This window comes from Lissotriton helveticus, chromosome 11 (assembly GCF_964261635.1).
Source record: "Lissotriton helveticus chromosome 11, aLisHel1.1, whole genome shotgun sequence".
NCBI classification, from domain to species: domain Eukaryota; kingdom Metazoa; phylum Chordata; class Amphibia; order Caudata; family Salamandridae; genus Lissotriton; species Lissotriton helveticus.
The window spans coordinates 1184217820-1184235714 of NC_136072.1; the positions used below are offsets into that span (position 1 = coordinate 1184217820).

The 17895-nt window shown below is 47.8% G+C and overlaps 1 protein-coding gene across 1 annotated transcript in view; it reads left to right on the top strand.

Annotated features, from left to right (window-relative positions):
- Positions 1 to 17895, top strand: part of RIMBP2 (RIMS binding protein 2) — a 1305415-nt gene that overhangs the window by 15144 nt on the left and 1272376 nt on the right. Inside the window, exon 2 of the mRNA XM_078668014.1 lies at positions 4709 to 4843. Within this exon, the coding sequence (XP_078524140.1) occupies positions 4709 to 4843 (135 nt within the window). The remainder of the gene's footprint in view (positions 1 to 4708; positions 4844 to 17895) is intronic.

The following is a 17895-nucleotide window of genomic DNA, read 5'->3' on the forward strand; positions in this document are numbered from 1 at the left end:
GTTCCCAACCGGTCAACCGTGTGTACCTTTCAGATGGAGGGTCACCAGGGGGCTTTCAGCACCATGCAACGGCGACCGCAACACTAGCGGCTTGTCCGCTTATGTAAGGGGGTGAGTAAACCTAATGTAGACCCACCCGACGGCCACCAGGAGCGATGAGTGCTAGCCCCCCGTACCCCTCTTACCGACCAGTCCTTTGTCCTCGCCTGCGATAACAGTCTGCGGCTCCGGTCCACACCCCTTTGCGTGCTGGATGGTCTTACGTCCTGTCCGCTAGTGAATGGCCCCGATAATGTCGTTAAATTGCCTAGAATTTAAACAATTATGTTATCACCGTGTACACGCGACATTCAAAATAACACTCTTTCGAAGGCCAGGACAATTCTGAACCCGTACCTGCACTTATTCACAATGACTGTAGGGATATGCCCAATAAAGCACTTATATATATTGGTGAAAATCTTTCCAAATTGTCAAAGCACTTATATACATTGGTGAAAAACTTTCAAAATTGTCACCTTGCTTTCAGGAAATTGCCCACTTTGTGTCACACCCAATACAATGAATTATAAAGAACACACTGCAGTGTAGCGTGCATCTCAAAGTAAGCACAGGCGCCCCCCCGGAAAACAATTAGCTATCTATAAACATCAATAAACGTTCTCTAATAATTGTAAGAACTCATTCACTTTTGTTAAAAATTGCAGTTCTTTCTCTTCCTATTACCGATTTAAACTCGAAATGGGGTCTCCCATCCAGGTCCTGCCCTGGTCGACCCTGCTTCACCTCCTTGCTCAGTATACCGTCCCCACCCCGGCCTGTGACTACAAGCGCGGGAAACCGGAAGGCGCGAATCAAGGGAACAAATGATACACAACAAACTGCCCGCTCCTTATTGTTATAAATAAATACTCCAGCAATATCTTATGCATGCGCCGTGCTGGAGCTCCTCTAGCCCTGTTTTTCGGTCTTTAAGATCAGCCGGATATCCCCCGCAACCGGCTGCTCACCAAACACACTGGCTGGCCGATGCACCGTCCCTGAAACACCCACCCCGCACCATACCTCGATGAGCCTGGGGCGGCCCGCACAACTCTCCTCAGCCGCTCTTGCCTGCACCTACACCGGCGCCACGAGTTCCCCGACGGAGTCTCCTCTCGCCGTCCCGACGCCGAAAAGGCGATGCCGCGGCTCCTCTTGCCGATACTGCTGGCTCCACGCGGCTCGTTTGTCCACGGCGCCGACCCCAACAACCTGCAAGAGAAAAACGGGAAAAAATCAATAAAACAAAGAAGCCCCGAACGCGGGGCACAACGTTCAGCGAGGGAGCGTCCAGGGACAAGGGGGTCTCCTGGGCGCTCCCTACCTCTTATTCCCGAGGGGCCGGGTGGCCCCTCCTAACGCCCGCCCCCCCCGACCCGGAACCAGTCCATTGAATCCGGGTCAGGAGGGGCGCCGGCCAATCGGCGGTGGGCCGCGCCCCCAGGGCACGCCCCCACCGTCGAAGGACCCGCGGGGAGAGGAAGTGAGACGGTCGCCGCGCCGCCATGCGTGCGGGGGGGCCGAGGGCCCCCCCTTTTCATGAGTACCGCAGCCTCACCCACATCTACTGTTGATCTAATATTGTCCACCACTGCCACCAGCGCAGATTCAGCACTGTGCCCACTTCTGAAGCCAGCTTGAGAAGGGTCCAGCGGATCACTGATGGCCGTCAATCATGGCCACCAGTTCTTGATTTGTGTGTTTTTCCAGAACGTCAGCAGGTAACAGCAGCAAGGAAATGGGACTGTACTTTTTAAATTCTTTAGAGTCCAGATTTTCTTTTTTAGTCAAAGGAATCACTATTGCTTCCTTCCACGCCTTCCGAAAACAGCCAGATTCAATCACAGAGTTGAGTGTCGGCATCAGTTCGGTAGCCACCGCATCAGAGACCAGAAAATCTTTGGTGGGAACGGATCAATAGGGGATCCAGACTTAATATTCAATAGGAATGCTTTCACTTGAGAAATAGAAAGCAAAGGGAAAGAGGACAAAGTAGTAACATTTATCGCCTCAGAGAAATGAAGAGTATTCTCTGTCACTTGAGGGATAGAAAGCAATGAAAAAGAGGACACATTCGTAATATTAGCCACCGCGGCAGCATGAGCGATGGTCTCCAAACTGCACAAGTTTCTGAGTGTTGGAAAATTCTGAAAAGATGCTGCAAATCTTAGTTTGGAAAACTACAGCCAGAGCCACAAAAAACGATTGTAATAAATCCGTGTTCATCAGAGTTTTATGGCCTGGAAGGATATTCACTATTTTAAAACATTCCTTTGAGGGAATTAAGGCATTATAGGAATTTACCCCGCATTTTTTACTCCACATGCCATTACCCCGCATTTTATTGATCCGCAAAAAACTTTTATGATGCAGGGCTTTACAATGCAATCTGTTACTACGCATTCTCCATTCCAACGCAATTAGTATTTTAACTCCGGGGGACGTTACTTTTGGGAATTCGTTGTGAGAAGGTAGGCTGGTAAATGCTGTCCACTAATTAAAGTGGGCACCTTGCACCAGTCTAGAAAAACCCTTATAGTGATTTAAGAGGTCAAACATAACCTTAGAAAGCTATCCAAGTGGTAGCTGTGGAGAGCAGTCTTCAGGCTTAATCTTGAAGGAATGTTAAGCAGCTTGTTTTACCAGAATGCAACCTTATAGTATTGGTTAAATGAAAGGAGAACCACACAGTAGTTATAAAAATATGTATTTATTATTATAACTCACTCTAAATAGCTCACAGTATCTACCACACACTGATAAACACAAAGCACCATTACTATAGCACAGAAACAATCGTAAGTAGCACTAGTACACAGTGGGCTCCAGGGGGAGACCAGATCATATACTAAAATAGAGGCATAAGAACCACAACTCGAGTCAAGAGAGTGTCTAGAGGATTTAGAATCGCTGGGAACCAAAGGAACCACCCAAGGTGAGTAAGTAGGGACCCCACGGAGGACAGGTTCATTGTGGGAATAGACAGCGTGCGCCATACAATTTAATGGGAGCGCTGCTGTTGCAGTTTTAAAGTTTACGGACCCTTCCCATTGGATTACAAGGAAGTCCTTTGTATCATAGGAGGTTGAAGAGCCACCTCACCCGTGGATACCATAGTACCAGAGTTACCTATCCCAGGGAAGCCGGGTGCATAGGGCTGAAGTGGTGTCGGAAACCGTCATCGATCTCAATGGAGGAATTCAAGGAAATGCCACTGCGGGAAAGAAGAAAAGTGTCATATGGGATCCAAAGGTAGATTCTAGATGAAGAGTACCTGAAAGCAGAGAAGACAGAGTCTGGGTCACTTCAGGTGACCAATGACTTGATAGACAAGGGGGTTCGTGACTCTGCCGCCAAGGGGACCAGGAGAAATCGAGAATGACCAGGAGCTGGATGCGAGCTGTCCCACAAAGGATGTCTAGTGCTGAGGGGTCAGTGTCTGGCTGTAGTACCAATAAGCATTGGCAGCGGCAACCCACAAAGATGGTCAAGCAAAGTTACAGTTCGGACCAGCAATGTCCAGGAGACTCACCAAACACAGGGGAGTCAGGGCAGACCTGGAACAACCAGGGGAGCCCAAGAAAAGCAAAGATGACCCTCAAGAGGACCCACAGGCTGGAGGCACAGGAGTCATGAGGGGACCTTGAGCAGATTTACAAAGCAACGGCCCGCAGGGCACTCGGTGTGAGGAGGCCAAAGTTCTTTGGAGGAAATGGTGCCAGTGGTTGGTGCTACTCGGAGCCCAGTGCACTTGTTTTGGGAATGCAAGAAGTATATGCACTTGCAAAAGTACACAGTGCACAGAGGTATGGGTATTGCAGCCCCCACAAGGTTTTCTGACCTCAAGCTTGGTGAGAGGGCAGCTCGGACCTCGAGGAACTTGGGAACCTACCACCTGTGTTGCTGGAGCCTTCAGAGTCCATAGGAGTTCAGGAGCAGCAGACCAGTCAGTCATGATATGGTGCCTGCGGTTGCAGGGGAGTGACTCCATTATGTCAAGGGAGATGTCTTTGGTTGTCCTTGATGCTCCACAGGTCCTGCATGGAGCCTGTTGTGGTGCACAGGCACAGACGATGCTTTGGACAGAGGGGGAGATGAAATTGGGCCCAAACCAAGTCCAGCGGGAAAGGCCCGGTTCCCGCTATGGCCAGTCAGGCCCTGTATGGGGTAGCGGCATTGGTCGATCTTGTCCCCCGCTCAAGCTGGAGGCTTCAGAGTCATATAGCAGAGTTTGCTGAGCTGTGAATCGCCCCCAAACCTGCTTGCATCACCTCAAAGCTGTGACTTTTTTGAGTCAAAAGCTTCCCGGGCTGTGTGTTCATCAGGACAGCTTGTTAAAGCAGATGAGATGTCTCATTAATGCGCGCTCACTTAATAATACAATTGAATTCTCTGACTTTATTCAGCCCTATAATCTCAACTATGTTTTTGTAACTGAAACTTGGGCACAAAATATTTCGGATCCCAATGTAACACAGGCGGTATCTGCAGGGTACAATATCTTGCATCAGGGTCACTGGAACAAGCTGGTGGTGGAGGGGATATTGGCAGTAGTTGTTGTGGGCCCTGGACTCGAATGTTCTGGTCAGTGGTAATGAAAGTTTGCATGAGACTCTTGGCTGCCTTGGAATGCCCACCACTGATGACAACACTTTTTGTTCCACAGGAAGGGCTGACGGGGCAGAGGCCAAGTGACGTTGAGCACCTGCTGAAACAGTCACAAAAGGAGCTTCTCTGGCTTCAGCGGCAGCTGTCCTTCATTTCCCCCGGAGCTCCCAAGAACATCTTCTCATCCAACAAGGTGAGCCACGTCTTGTGTTCGCTGCTTTGTCGGCTTTCCTTGTGCTTGTCAGAGGGAAACATACATGAGCCTTTGCTTGAAGGACAACAGGTAATGTGTTTATTTGCACCAATCACTTGTTGAGTTGTGTTATTGTGGCAGTGCCAGGGACAGAGGGCTTTCATGAAAGTCTGGGAACAAAGGTTGCCCTTACTCAAGCACTCACAGGTCGCGTTGACTTCTTTTGCCGCGGCGGTGTCTTGAGGGTGTCAATGAGGGCACTGGACACTTTCCTTACAATCACATGGTGTGTTGACTGTTATTGTGTATGGGGAAGGACCCCAGGAGAGGTATTTGAGCTGAGAGGCTTCTCTTTTTTAATATATAGCCCTTGGTAAATCCTTTGATAATTCCAGTAAGAGTTTTTTGTTTTTTAAAATTTATTTTTAACCGTGTCAGGTACATTACACACAATCAGAAAAAGTCGCGTCTCTCCCAGGGCAGCATTGCTCGCTGGATATACTGGTCAAACACAGCCGTTCAGCCCACATCCCGGAGGTCGGGCGGCGTTAATTGCAAGTCTTCGCAGCTTTCACCTGACAATGATGCTTGCAACATACAAAACAATACCTTCACATTTTCCGCTTTTATTTTATGTTATAACAAACCTATAACCCAACTGTAACCAATGCCTACAACTCTACAGCACACTCCGTTATCATAAGGTGTGTCCCTATACCTCATACTGGCTCTCGTTTTTCCTCATGTTCGTGGGAGGCTTCAGGCGTGACAGCGACCCCATCTGACATGTACCTCTACGAACTTACAGTATTCAACTCTCCAATGTGGTATTAATTACATGATCTTGCAGCCCTGGCAAGAGGTCCCCCTCCCTCCCTCCTGCTTCCTCTGCCATAGTGGCTAGGCGTTTTTTATATTCCACATATAGCCCCCAAAAGTTCTTAGGCTTGTTCTTTAGTGGTAATAGGTCACTGTAGTTCTCTGTCTGAGTACAACAATAGGTCAGGTCCCTGTCCCATTGGTCTAACGTAGGGAGCGGGCCCCTCATCCAGCCGCCAGCCAGTCTGCGCTTAGCCAACAGCAATGCCATATCTACCAAACGTCTCTGGGCCTTAGGTAGTCCCTTCGAATAACCCAGTAGGGCCAGTGCGGGGGACGGTGCGAGCTCAGCATCTATTATCATACCTAAAGTATGAAACACTTTGTCCCAGTATTGCTGCACCCCGTGGCACTCCCAGGATAAATGCATGAACCCCGCATTTCTAGCCCCGCATCTGTCACAGGTCGCGTCGTCTCGCAGACCAAATCTGCACAATCTTTCCGGCGTATGATAAACTCTATTGATAAATTTGAAGTGTATTAATCTATGTCTTCCGTTTAAGGAAATCCACCTTGTGTTGTTGCAACAGTATCTCCACATATCATCGTCAACTGCAATCCCCAAGTCCCTCTGCCACTCAAGCCGTGCCTTAGTATACCCTGTAGCTCTGCATGTAATAGTCATCCTATATAGAGTGGAAACCATTTTCCGGGGGGCAATTGTCTTAATAACGTGCGTGAGTTCCAACAATTCAGCCGGTTCTGCTAAGGCGTCACCCAACTGCTCCCGCCATGCCCCCTGACTCTGTGAAAGTGGAAGCGCTGTAGCCCAGTCGGCACCATGTCTGGGGGTAGCACTGCAGCTAGCGTTTTAAGCGTCCCCTCCTCCAACATGTCTCCCGCCATGACCACACCCTTTTCCAAGCACGGCGAAAGCCAAGCCATCCACTCAATGGGCATCGATGGGGAGTACAGCAGCGCCCCCGAGTGACACTGCAGCAATGCCTGCCATGCATGTCTGGGCGAGTTCAGTGAATCCAACAAACCCGTGCGTCTGTCCGCTGGGTCAAATACAGCAGCCGGCAGCGGCCTACGTGCTGCATAGAGTCTCTCAAGTTGAACATACGGCGCAGTCTCTTTGTAATGTATCCAACTATGTACAACCGCGCCCTGCGCTACTCTGAAGTATAGTTCGAAGTCAGGAGCCACCAAACCACCAAGGCGGTATGGTAACACCATGACATTCCACTGCACCCTGGCCTGCTTTCCCGCCCATGCCAGCTTTATCATCAGAGACTTGAGGCGCCCAAAGAAGCATTTTGGCAGTACCATCGGTATATTTGTAAACAGATACAGTAACCTTGGCAATACAATCATTTTCATGATCGAAATTCTACCTATCAGCGAGAGCGGTAGAGCCGTCTGTAACGACCGGATTTTTAGAACAGGCAGCTCACCAAACGTGGCTAACCCAGTCGTCACGCAAATACACTCTCCTCAGGTCACTATTTACAAGATACTTGGAGGACTCACCTGAGAAGGTGATTCTCATAGCTATTTACAAGCCTATACCATTAAAACTACTCTCATGTCTTATCCTATATTTACCTCATCTTGTTCAATTTAACGTCTTTCGACTTATTTCTTTCTTGTCTTTCTACTTATTTAATTTAACGTCTTTCGACTCATTTCTTTCTTGTCTTTCGACTTATTTAATTTAACGTCTTTCGACTCATTTAATTTAACGTCTTTCGACTCATTTAATTTAACGTGTTTCGACTTAGTCCCTAACTCTTAGGATCGATATCACCTACGCTTCCAGCTGGTGAACCTGTTGTCTCCCAGTGGGGTGTTCTATGTGGGTCGGCGGTACACCTAAGGTGCACTGACGATGTGTACTATTCCTAATTTAGAAGAGTTATCTAATTATCTTATTTGGGAGTTCTCTCCTGCTAAAAACCATCCAGTCCTCCATTTCTCAGTTACCTGCTAGAAGGGAACTCCTCATCCTTCTAGATGACAGCACCTGGTTGAAAAGAAAGGTTGGTCCTATCATGGAAACAACACTCAAATATATGTTTTGGACATTATATCTTTATTCTACATTTAAACATAATAGCATTAGCAATCTAGACATGGTTGAAATTAGTCTCCATCTACAACCTAAAAAGGGAGGAGAATGAATGATTATATGTATTCTACACTAACTCAGAACGCCTCACCTTGTACGTGCGTCTTTCCATCTCAGCAGCGGAGCTGATCCCTCACTCTCTCAGGTCTTCACTCGCTCGGGACTCTGCTCTCCCACTATGGCTCACGAATATACGTCTGCACCGCTACGCCTCGTCTACGTTGCCTTGGTTCCGACTCGAACCCTCTTCTGGACTCAGTCTCTGTCGCTACCACTCCTGCGTTTTAGCCTTACAGGATTCTTGATCTCTTCCTCTCTTCATTGATGTTAACAATTGGTCACTAGCTCTTGGACCAACTTCATCTGTCTGCTCCACACGTTGCTCTCTCCCTGTTGGAATCAGGACTCTCTCTCCTGCACCATCACCAACGTGCTAACTTCACTCCACTGGTTCAACTGCTCCAAAAGCTCCAACTCGCAGCTCCAACTCTTCCATCTGACTGGCAACTGCTTCAATACATTCTGACAAACTGGCAGCTCCAGCTGACAGTTCCAACTCCAAAAATCATCTCTGACTGCTTCAACTCCAAAGACCAACTGACCGTTCTCTTCAGCTCCAGGATCCATCTGACAGCTCTGCCTCTCTGCACTTTGATAATATAGAGGGCTCTCTACCCATGGAAGTTTCCAGCATGCACCCGGCCTCCCACCGAATTCCTGTGCCAAGTCCCGCACCCTCTGCTCTTCCACAGTGGCCAGCTGTAGTTGAGTCTAGAGCCCAGGAAAAATACAATCCTTCGATAAAGGGCCGGTCCTCACCGGTTTCTAACTAGTGAATAACAACTTAACTCTAAACATCACCTTTACCCTGAAAGCGCCTCAGTCAGCAGAGGCAAGACAAAGATGGATGCTCTCTAGTTTAGGCCTCTAGGCCCGAAAAGAGGCAAAGAAGGCACAGAATCATGCCAAAGCCAATAGGCAAACCCTACAAATAGGCTGAAATAAAGGATTCATAGCAATATACTGAGATGGCAGTGGACTATCAGTCATCACTAATCCAAATAGGGCAAATTATCCTGTTGTTACACCGTCCAGACCTCGATTTTGTCCTCCAGTCTCGCCATGGCAGTTCCATAGTTTTCGCGCATAACTACATCCGGGTCTGTATGCAATTGTATCCCCAGATATCTCACCGAGTCCGTTGTCCACCTTAATGGATACTCCATTTCGAATTGCTCCGTCGCCGGGGTTAGGGGGAATGCAATGGATTTATTCCAATTGACCGTTAGCCCTGATAGAGCCCCAAACTTCACCACCTCCCTCAGGAGCGGCAACAGGTTCTGCTCCGGTTCTCCAGTCCGGACGATACAGCAGTGTATCGTCCGCATAGGTCGAAATAATCAGGCGGTAACCGGGGAAGTTGAGCCCTCTGTGACTGTGGTATTCCCGCATCGCACAGGCCAGCGGTTCCGCCACTAGTGCGTATAACGTGGGTGACAAGGGCCACCCTTGTCGGGTGCCTCTCCGAATAGATATCTGGTCTGTAACACGATTCCCAAGACGCACACGAGCCGTCAAGTCAGAGTACAGAACCGCCATCATCTGCAAAAACCCCTGTCCTAGTCCCATCCTCGCCAGCACCATTCTCATAAATGGCCATTCTACCGAGTCAAAGGCTTTCTCTATGTCTAAAAACACAGCTATCGCCTTCCGGTCCTGTGTTATGTGTTGAAGAGCTCCAAACACAGTTCTTAAATTGTATGTAATGTTCCGGCCTGCCACGAATCCCGCCTGTTCCGGTGCAACTAGCTCCGGGGTAAGCAGGGCTAATCGGGTCGCTAGAACTTTCACGTATAATTTTAGTGTCGACGTTCAAAAGCGACAGTGGCCTATAGGAGCTGCATTCTTCCGAGGGTTTCCCCGGCTTCGGGATAGCCACAATGAGAATTCCAGTTAGAGTTGAGGGTGGCTGATGCATCTGCGGTCAGAACTGGACACACTGCCCTGCAGCGGGTCACATTTAGAATTTCCTCATGTCCAGTCATGGATTATGTCAAGATGTGAAAGGACATTTTTGCAGCTTCCGTAGGCTATGATGCTCCTGTGAAGCAGAAGTTGAGGAATCTCCCATGCTTGTGATGAGTATTCCATTTGTCAAACCCTAAATATGACCCTATATTTCCAAAGAGGATCTAACAAGGATTATTACTGAGCCGATCGTCTATGCTCCCAGCTTGCTAAAGGGGTAACCAACAGCAAATCTCTTGTCTGTTATAGTAATCTGTGAATTGTTTTATCACAAAATACCTCTCTGCAAGCATTAATGCAGAGTAATAGAAATCCACCCTAAAACGTCGATTGACTTTAACATATGCTTTTCACAATAAGCATGTCAGGCTGACTGGCTTTGATGTAACTTTTCACAATAAACAGATCAGGCCTGTAGTCTGGATACATGTCTTGCCACTATAACCAACTCAGCCTTGCTGTATGCAGCATAAGCTTTCCCTCAAGGGACAGAGTTCAGTACAGGCACTCTTTTTCAGTGGAAGCACAGCACGTCCACCCAATCAAATGTCCTACTCAGGCAAACCAACATGTGGGCGGAGCCTGGGCCCCTCTCTCATAGTACTTCTGCAGGCTCTTTTTCTGTTGCTCACATAAGGTCCGACAACAGCTGTGCTGCCACACCAGACCTAAATACGAAGGCAACAGATACCATAAGAAACTGGGAAAGAAAAAACAAAGACAGTGATGAACTGAAACAAAGATACCTTCAGGGACGAAAAGAAAACACAGAAAAAAACATTCTACCATTGGTTGAGACAGTGAGTACGAAAATGGTTATTAGTAAGCAATTCAGGTCAATTATAGGTGAGGGAGGGGTGATCGGCTGAACTGGAATCAGTGGCGCGGGTACAGACTCTGCGCTAAGATTTGATACATACAAAGAAAATATGTTTTGGGCAAAAAAATGTCAGCGTTTACACTGGTCCTGACATAGACCTATTTTTACTTCTTGAATGTTATTTTCGTGAAACACAAGAAATGAGGTTAGATGGGATGTGAGGTTCCTGAACATCTCCAGATGATGTGGAGACACAAGAGGCAGAGTGTGGTACGGTGGCGGACTCCAGCGGCTTGTCACTCACAAGGAAATATAGCCATGTATTGGACAACCCTCCCTCAAAAGGGGAAACATCCTTTACAACGCAACTTTTACAACGCACTACCATTACAACCCAACTTTTACAACGCAAGTCATTACAACGAATTGCGCTGGAGGGCGCTCTAGGATAGGGAATAGTTTAATTACTATCCAACACCTTCCCTACTATCCACGGGGACTGGAGTTGGAATAGTAAATTAAACTATTCACAATCCAGCACCCCCCCAACGCAAGTCATTGTAACGACTTGCGTTGTAAAACCTGTGTCATATTGGCATGCGTTGTAAAAGCATGCGTTGTAACGTCATACATCCCTCAAAAGCATTGAAAGCGGGCAATCAGTTCATATCAGACATATTCCAAAGAAGCTATGAGAGCTTCCTGCTCCCCTTGAAGACACTTTCAAGAGGTGCTTTGTCTGTGCATTGTGATCCTTAACCCATCCTTCTATGGCATGTGGGGTGCAATGAGGGACGCTGTGGAAGAGAATCCTGCTCCATTTCCAATTAGCTCCACCACCAGGTGCTCCCTCATCCATACTTTGCACACAGATGTTGCACCGCGCTGGACTGATACATCCAGTGAAGGTTGGAGAAGTGACGGGTCACACTGGAGCGCCCTATGTGGTGACCCGGCCACTTCATACATCTGGCCCCGGTCCTGTGAAACCGCTTCCTTCTCTGACTAGAAGCCAATGAAATAGCTTCAGAATAGATTACGCATGGTCCTTCCTGAGCCCTGCTTTTGGAAATAAGATTTGCAACACATGTATCCAAACATTTATGGAAAAGACAAGAATTTGTGGGCTTGAGAGGGTCGTTAAATCAGCAAAAGTTGATAGATGGAATGATTGCAAAAGTCTCAGCCAATGGCTGCTTGGGCCGCATTCCAGTTATTCATTTGTTGGCACACTGTGCCACTTCAGACAGGAAGCAACTATATGCAACTCAGTCTTGGTCCTGTTCCAATTGCAACAGTATACCCTGACGTATCAGCCCATGCCCCCTCTGAGAGAGAACATAAGTTACCCCAGACAGATTTCAGTTTGGTGGGGTCTCATCAGCGCGGTACAGTTTGGAGTCTGTGGCACAGAGGGCATAGAACCCCTGTTGGGGCAAACCTGCCACACTTAAGGCACCACAGTAAAGCAACAAACCCTGATGGATAGAATGCTTGCATAAGTGTCAACTACCAACAACGGCTCGGGTCACATTCCAGTGCTTAGTGTCTTTTTGACCACTGTGCCTCTTCAGAAATGTTATGACTACATGCAAAACAGTATCCAACGGGAAAAGTCCAGTCTTGGTTCTGATCCAATGAGAACAGTCCAGTCTTGCACCTGCTCCAATGAGAACAGTCCAGTCTTGGTCCTGCTCCAATGAGAACAGTCCAGTTTTGGTCCTACTCCAATGAGAACAGTCCAGTTTTGGTCTGCTCCAATGACAACAGTCCAGTCTTGGTCCGGCTCCAATGACAACAGTCCTGTCTTGGTCTGGCTCCAATGACAACAGTCCAGCCTCCCACTACCCCTCTTAACAGGGACACAAGCGACTGCAGACCTCTCTGAGCCTCGTCTGAGCCTTGTCATGCCTTTCCTGTCAGGTACAGCCTGGATCCAATTTCAAAGTGACCATGGGACATTTGTCTGGGAATACCTGTGGCATTTAAGGCTGCACATTGTAACAGCAAAAAAGGATGGCTGAAAAGTTTGCAAAAGTCTCAGCGATTTCGAATCTCTCATGCCGCGTGCCAATCCATTATTCCATTTTTTTTGTGCATGCTTCACCTCATCAGACAGGGAGCAATCATGTAAATTAGTCTTGGTGCTTCCCCAATTGGAACAGTCCAGCCCAAACTGCAAGGCCACATCCAGATAAGACCTCCAGAAAATTCAGACCACTTTCTACCTTATTGCCCCTTACCAGTGAGGTGCAGCTTGAACCGTATGGCAATGCTAGCTGTCTCTGGGGGTACCATCCTCACTTGGTTCACCGCATTAAAAGAACAAATGTGATGGGTGTAAAGCTTGCTAAAGTCTCACTTGAGTTGCAATGTGGTCTATCTTTTTGTTTACAATACAAACAAGTCAGCCTAGGGGGACATTATAGATTGACTGACAGCTCAGATGTCGGATTTGGAGAGGCGGTGCTTCATGTTCATTATGCATTGGATCTTCCAGTTTCCAAATGAGAGAGATTGAGAACATTCAGTAGTGGACGACTACTATGGGTGTAAAATTAAACGCCCATATCAAGGGTTTAACTCTCACTTGGAGAAGACCCAGGAGGCCAGAACTGTCTGTGGTGCTGTAGGAAGAGGTTTCTCTAGCCCTCTGTAGCTCACAGCCTCTTCAAGTAGGGTCAATGTTGGATCCAAAGACGCACAGGAACCACCGCAGGCATTGAGGCTTCTCCCACATGGAGCGATGAGTTTACGTAACTAGGATCTGTAATGCTCTTGAAAGAGATGGACAAGCAGTGTTGTCAGGGGGCTCCTGATATGTGGCATGTGCAGCTTCTGGGGTGCTCCTGTATGGACAAAGGACACATTCAGAGGGGTTGGGAACCTAAGACCCTGTATGAAAAAAGAGCTGCACTTGAGATATTCAGGACCTGAAAGAGATTGTGTGTTTTAAATAGTTTGCCAGTGTAATACTGCTCCTTGCTGTTATGTTCCATATAGGTACCCTAATATAGGCCCGAGTAATATCATACACCCTCACCTACGTTACCTCCCTTACACTACACAGTAACAAGTCTTTATAGGATTGAACCTTTACCTAGTTCTAGTCCTGGGCGCAGAAGGAGGGTTTCCCTGAATAATAGCGTCCTATAACTTCATCAATAGATTCACACAGTATGAATGAATATTCCTAAGGGTTCTTGGAAACCAGGCAGAGGCTACACCACCTGCATAATATCTACGTACAAGGTTCATCCCATACGTCATCCTCAAACCCAACAATGGCTAATACAAGAAACACGAGACAAAGAAACTCTAGATACTCTCTGTATAAATATAGCACGTCTTACTTGGGTTAAATTTAGGAGACCAAGACTTCCAGCCGACACTGACCAGAGACGCTGAGCCTCCTGCATGCAGACACTCCAGCTGACAGTGGTCTAACACATCCCTCGCGGGGTGTCCAACTCGAGACCAGGACGGGGTCCCACACTCTCTCACTTCAGGCAATGGGGTTAGACTAATTCCTAGAGTGATTCTTGGCTTCACACATGCTCACATGCTAGGTACACTTAGGTACATCTAGACAGGCATCGTAGGAGTACGCACACTTTTATTCTGCATTTTATATTCATGTATGTGTTCATGATTATTGCAAGATGATAGAACTGTACTATCTTTTTACATTCACTGTACTGCTGATCATATATCTCTGCTACTGTCTAACGGTTGTCGCAGCTCATATATTCTACACTAGAAGAACAACTGTGCAATGAATCCTTATTGTAACACGCCCAACTGTGTCTTCTGTGTAAACTCTCTGAGACGAAGTAAGTGTGCACGAGTGACTGAGCGAAAAGTAGTATATTGTTTCCATGGTTCTGAGGGATCAGGGTTGTCATGTTCTGAGGTTGCTAGAAACTATTCTCTCCCCGATAAGAGGAGATTCTAGTGGCACTGTGAGCCAGCAGATACAGACAGGCTAAGATACTCGGTGGGGGTGCTCAGAATTAGTCTGGCACCAATCCTTCAGTTTATGTTATCCAAACGCGCAGATCCTGTATGGGTAATATATATAACACTGTTCATTTCTTAGCCTTCGTCCTACTTTACCTGAAGCTCAGATGCAACAGGTCTTGCTCTGAGGCTGGAGGATGACAGACTGCTGTTCTGTAATGTTTACAGCCCTTTTATGCTGATCTCAGTGCAGCAACAGTGGCAGTGTCTCCCCGACCCGCTTTACGCGTTGCGACAGACATTGGGCACGAATTGGGTGCTGCTGCTCTGATTTTCTGAGTTCCCGCATTTAATCTGATTTGATTAATCATTTTATAAAGACTCACTTAACCTTTTTAAACTTTGAAGTGCAGATCGCTTGTATTTCAATTGCGCATATCGCTGTGTTTTAAAATCATTTCTATTTTACTGACACAATTCATGTGCTTGTGGGAAACAAGGGGGGATGATACTTACACAGGAAGCCTGTGCTCGATCTTCCATCCTGCCCGCCCCGGTCCGACTCGGTAGTTAGTACCGTTGAGCGGAGGGCGGGACAGGGAGAGCCAGGTGCTTCCTCCCACTGGACGGCTAGCGTTCTAGCTGCTGAACGGAAGGGCTATTTAGCCCCTTCGTCGTCAAGAGCGCACAGCGGTCGCGCACAGGGGAGCGCCTGAGGACGCGCCTGAGACAAGCCAGAGAGAAGCCCGTCTGCGCCCGTCTGAGACCGGATGGGGCCAGGGGCCATGACCCCTACATCGACAGACAGGGGCTGTTGTACGTCCAAGCGGGTCAGTTATTCAGCTCAAACACTATTTGATCTACAATGTGCTCCACAGGCGGGCTGTTCGAGGGAGGTAGGGTCCTTTCCGGGAGGGCCATTTTCTTGCCGGCACTGTCGGTTTCAGGTGAAATATGACGATGACTATTATTTAGATAGAAAGACCTCTGGGGCTGGCTCTAACGTTCAGTCGGGATGGAGTAACTTGCTCTGCAACATTAGATCTTTGCCCAAACACTCAGTGGAGGTATGGGACCTTATTTCCACGCAACTACCTGATCTATATTTTTTAACAGAGACGTGGCTCAAACCTTACTCGGTCCCCGCCATTACATTGGGGATCCCTGAAGGGTACAAAATAGCTAGATTAGATCGCCCCATTAAGACGGGGGTTGGCATGGCCATAGTTCATAAAAGTGGCATTAATGTCTCTATTCTGAAGCAATGCTGCACTGCGGAAATGGAATTGATGGTTTTTAAAATTACCGTCTCTTCCAGGACCAGCTGGAAAGGAGCACTGGTATACCGCCCCCCCGGCCCTTGTGTAAACTTCCCCGTTTTATTGATATATATAATATAATATAATCCACATTTGTAAAGCGCACAATCACCCGTAAGGGTCTCTAGGCGCTGGGGGCCGTCGGGAAGATTAAGCGAGCTATTGCCCAGAGTCACATGGTGCTGGACTAACCTGCCGCCGTAGCCGGGGATCGAACCCGGATCCCCAGATTCCAGCGTCAGTCGCCCTGGCCGCAGCGCCACACCTCTCCCACATTGATGGAAACATTGCCTCCCCCATGTCCTCCCAGGAAGGGATTTTTTACTTCTGGGTGATTTTAACATTCATAGCGAAAGACGGGATAGTGTGGAAGCCCAGGCACTACTGGCAGACCTTTGTCTTTTAGGTCTTAGACAGCAAAACTCTGGTCCCACCCATCGGGCAGGACATACACTAGACCTTATTCTTACTAACTCATCTAAGGTCGTATGCCACCCCCCTAGGCAGGTTCACTGGACAGATCATTCCGTTTTGGAATTTGTAATGCCCAATTCGGACAGACCCTCTAACATACCAGTGACCCTCCCCCTGTGGCGGAGACAATGGCATAAAATATCCCAGGAGACCTTTAAGGAGGCGTTTGCAGAGCCTAATATTACACCTACAGAGAATATTGAGCTTGCCCTTTCGAGATATAATTATGCCATCCAAAAGGCAGTGAACTCAATTGCCCCCGTGAAACTCTATAAACCACGCCCTGCACAAAGGCAGGAAATTTGGTTTTCTGAGCACTTGAGGTCCCTGAAACGGGCATGTAGGAAACTGGAAAAGGTGTGGAGATCATCTCACCGGGAGGCTGACAGAATCTGTTATTGGACGGCCTTAACTTCCTATCACAAGTCTATTACAGCTGCTCGCAAAAACCATATTGCCCTACAATTGGCGGCGGCAGGTAATGCCCCTAAAGTGTTGTATCAGATCCTGCAAACATTCACAAAACCAGTGGCCTGTGAAAATCCTGATCTATCTTCTCAAAAATTATGTGACGATATTTCACATTATTTCTCGAATACGATAGACAGAATTTATTGAGAAAATTGCTGTTTCTAATTCTGCCACCAGCATTTCTAGGACGTTACCTCAGGACAAAAACACTGAAAATTCTGTAACGCTTACATGGTTCCCCGCTATCTCTTTGCCCGAGGTGGAGGACCTTGTGGGTCAAATTAAGAGCGGCTGTCCATCAGATACCATTCCTGCTAGAGTCATGCCGGTGGTTGGCAAGGTGCTCGGTCCCACGATCCAGCGCCTTGTCAACCTCTCGCTGGCTGAAGGCCAAGTGCCGCCACTGGAGTGGAAAGAGGCACTAGTGAGACCCATTCGGAAGAACTCGTCCATTCCTTGGTCGGATCTGTCCAATCTCAGGCCTATTTCCCTGCTCCCGTATTTAAGCAAGCTTACTGAGAAGCACGTTAATAAACATCTATCGAGCTTTATTGAATGTACGGGTAGTCTGGACTATTCTCAGTCCGGCTCCAGACCACATTACAGCACCGAATCGGCTTTGCTATCCGTAACAGACGATCTCTGCATGTACCAGGACAAGGGACACTCTGTAATCCTGGTACTATTGGACTTATCGGCAGCGTTCGATACCATATCCCATAACATCTTGTTCGAAAGTCTTGCTGATATTGGGCTCACGAGTATGGCCTTGGCCTGGATCCGGAGCTTTTTGTCCGATCGAACCCAAAATGTCAACATGGGTTCGTTTCGTTCAACAGAGGTAGAGATTACTAAGGGGGTGCCACAGGGCTCATGTTTGAGCCCCACTCTTTTTAACATCTATGTGGCCCCCCTGGCTAGGATTATGAGAGCTTTTGGTTTCATCCCGGTGTCATACGCTGATGACACTCAGCTCCTTTTTCCTTTCAAATCTCTGACCTCCGAGACAATAAGATAATTCTCCGATGGC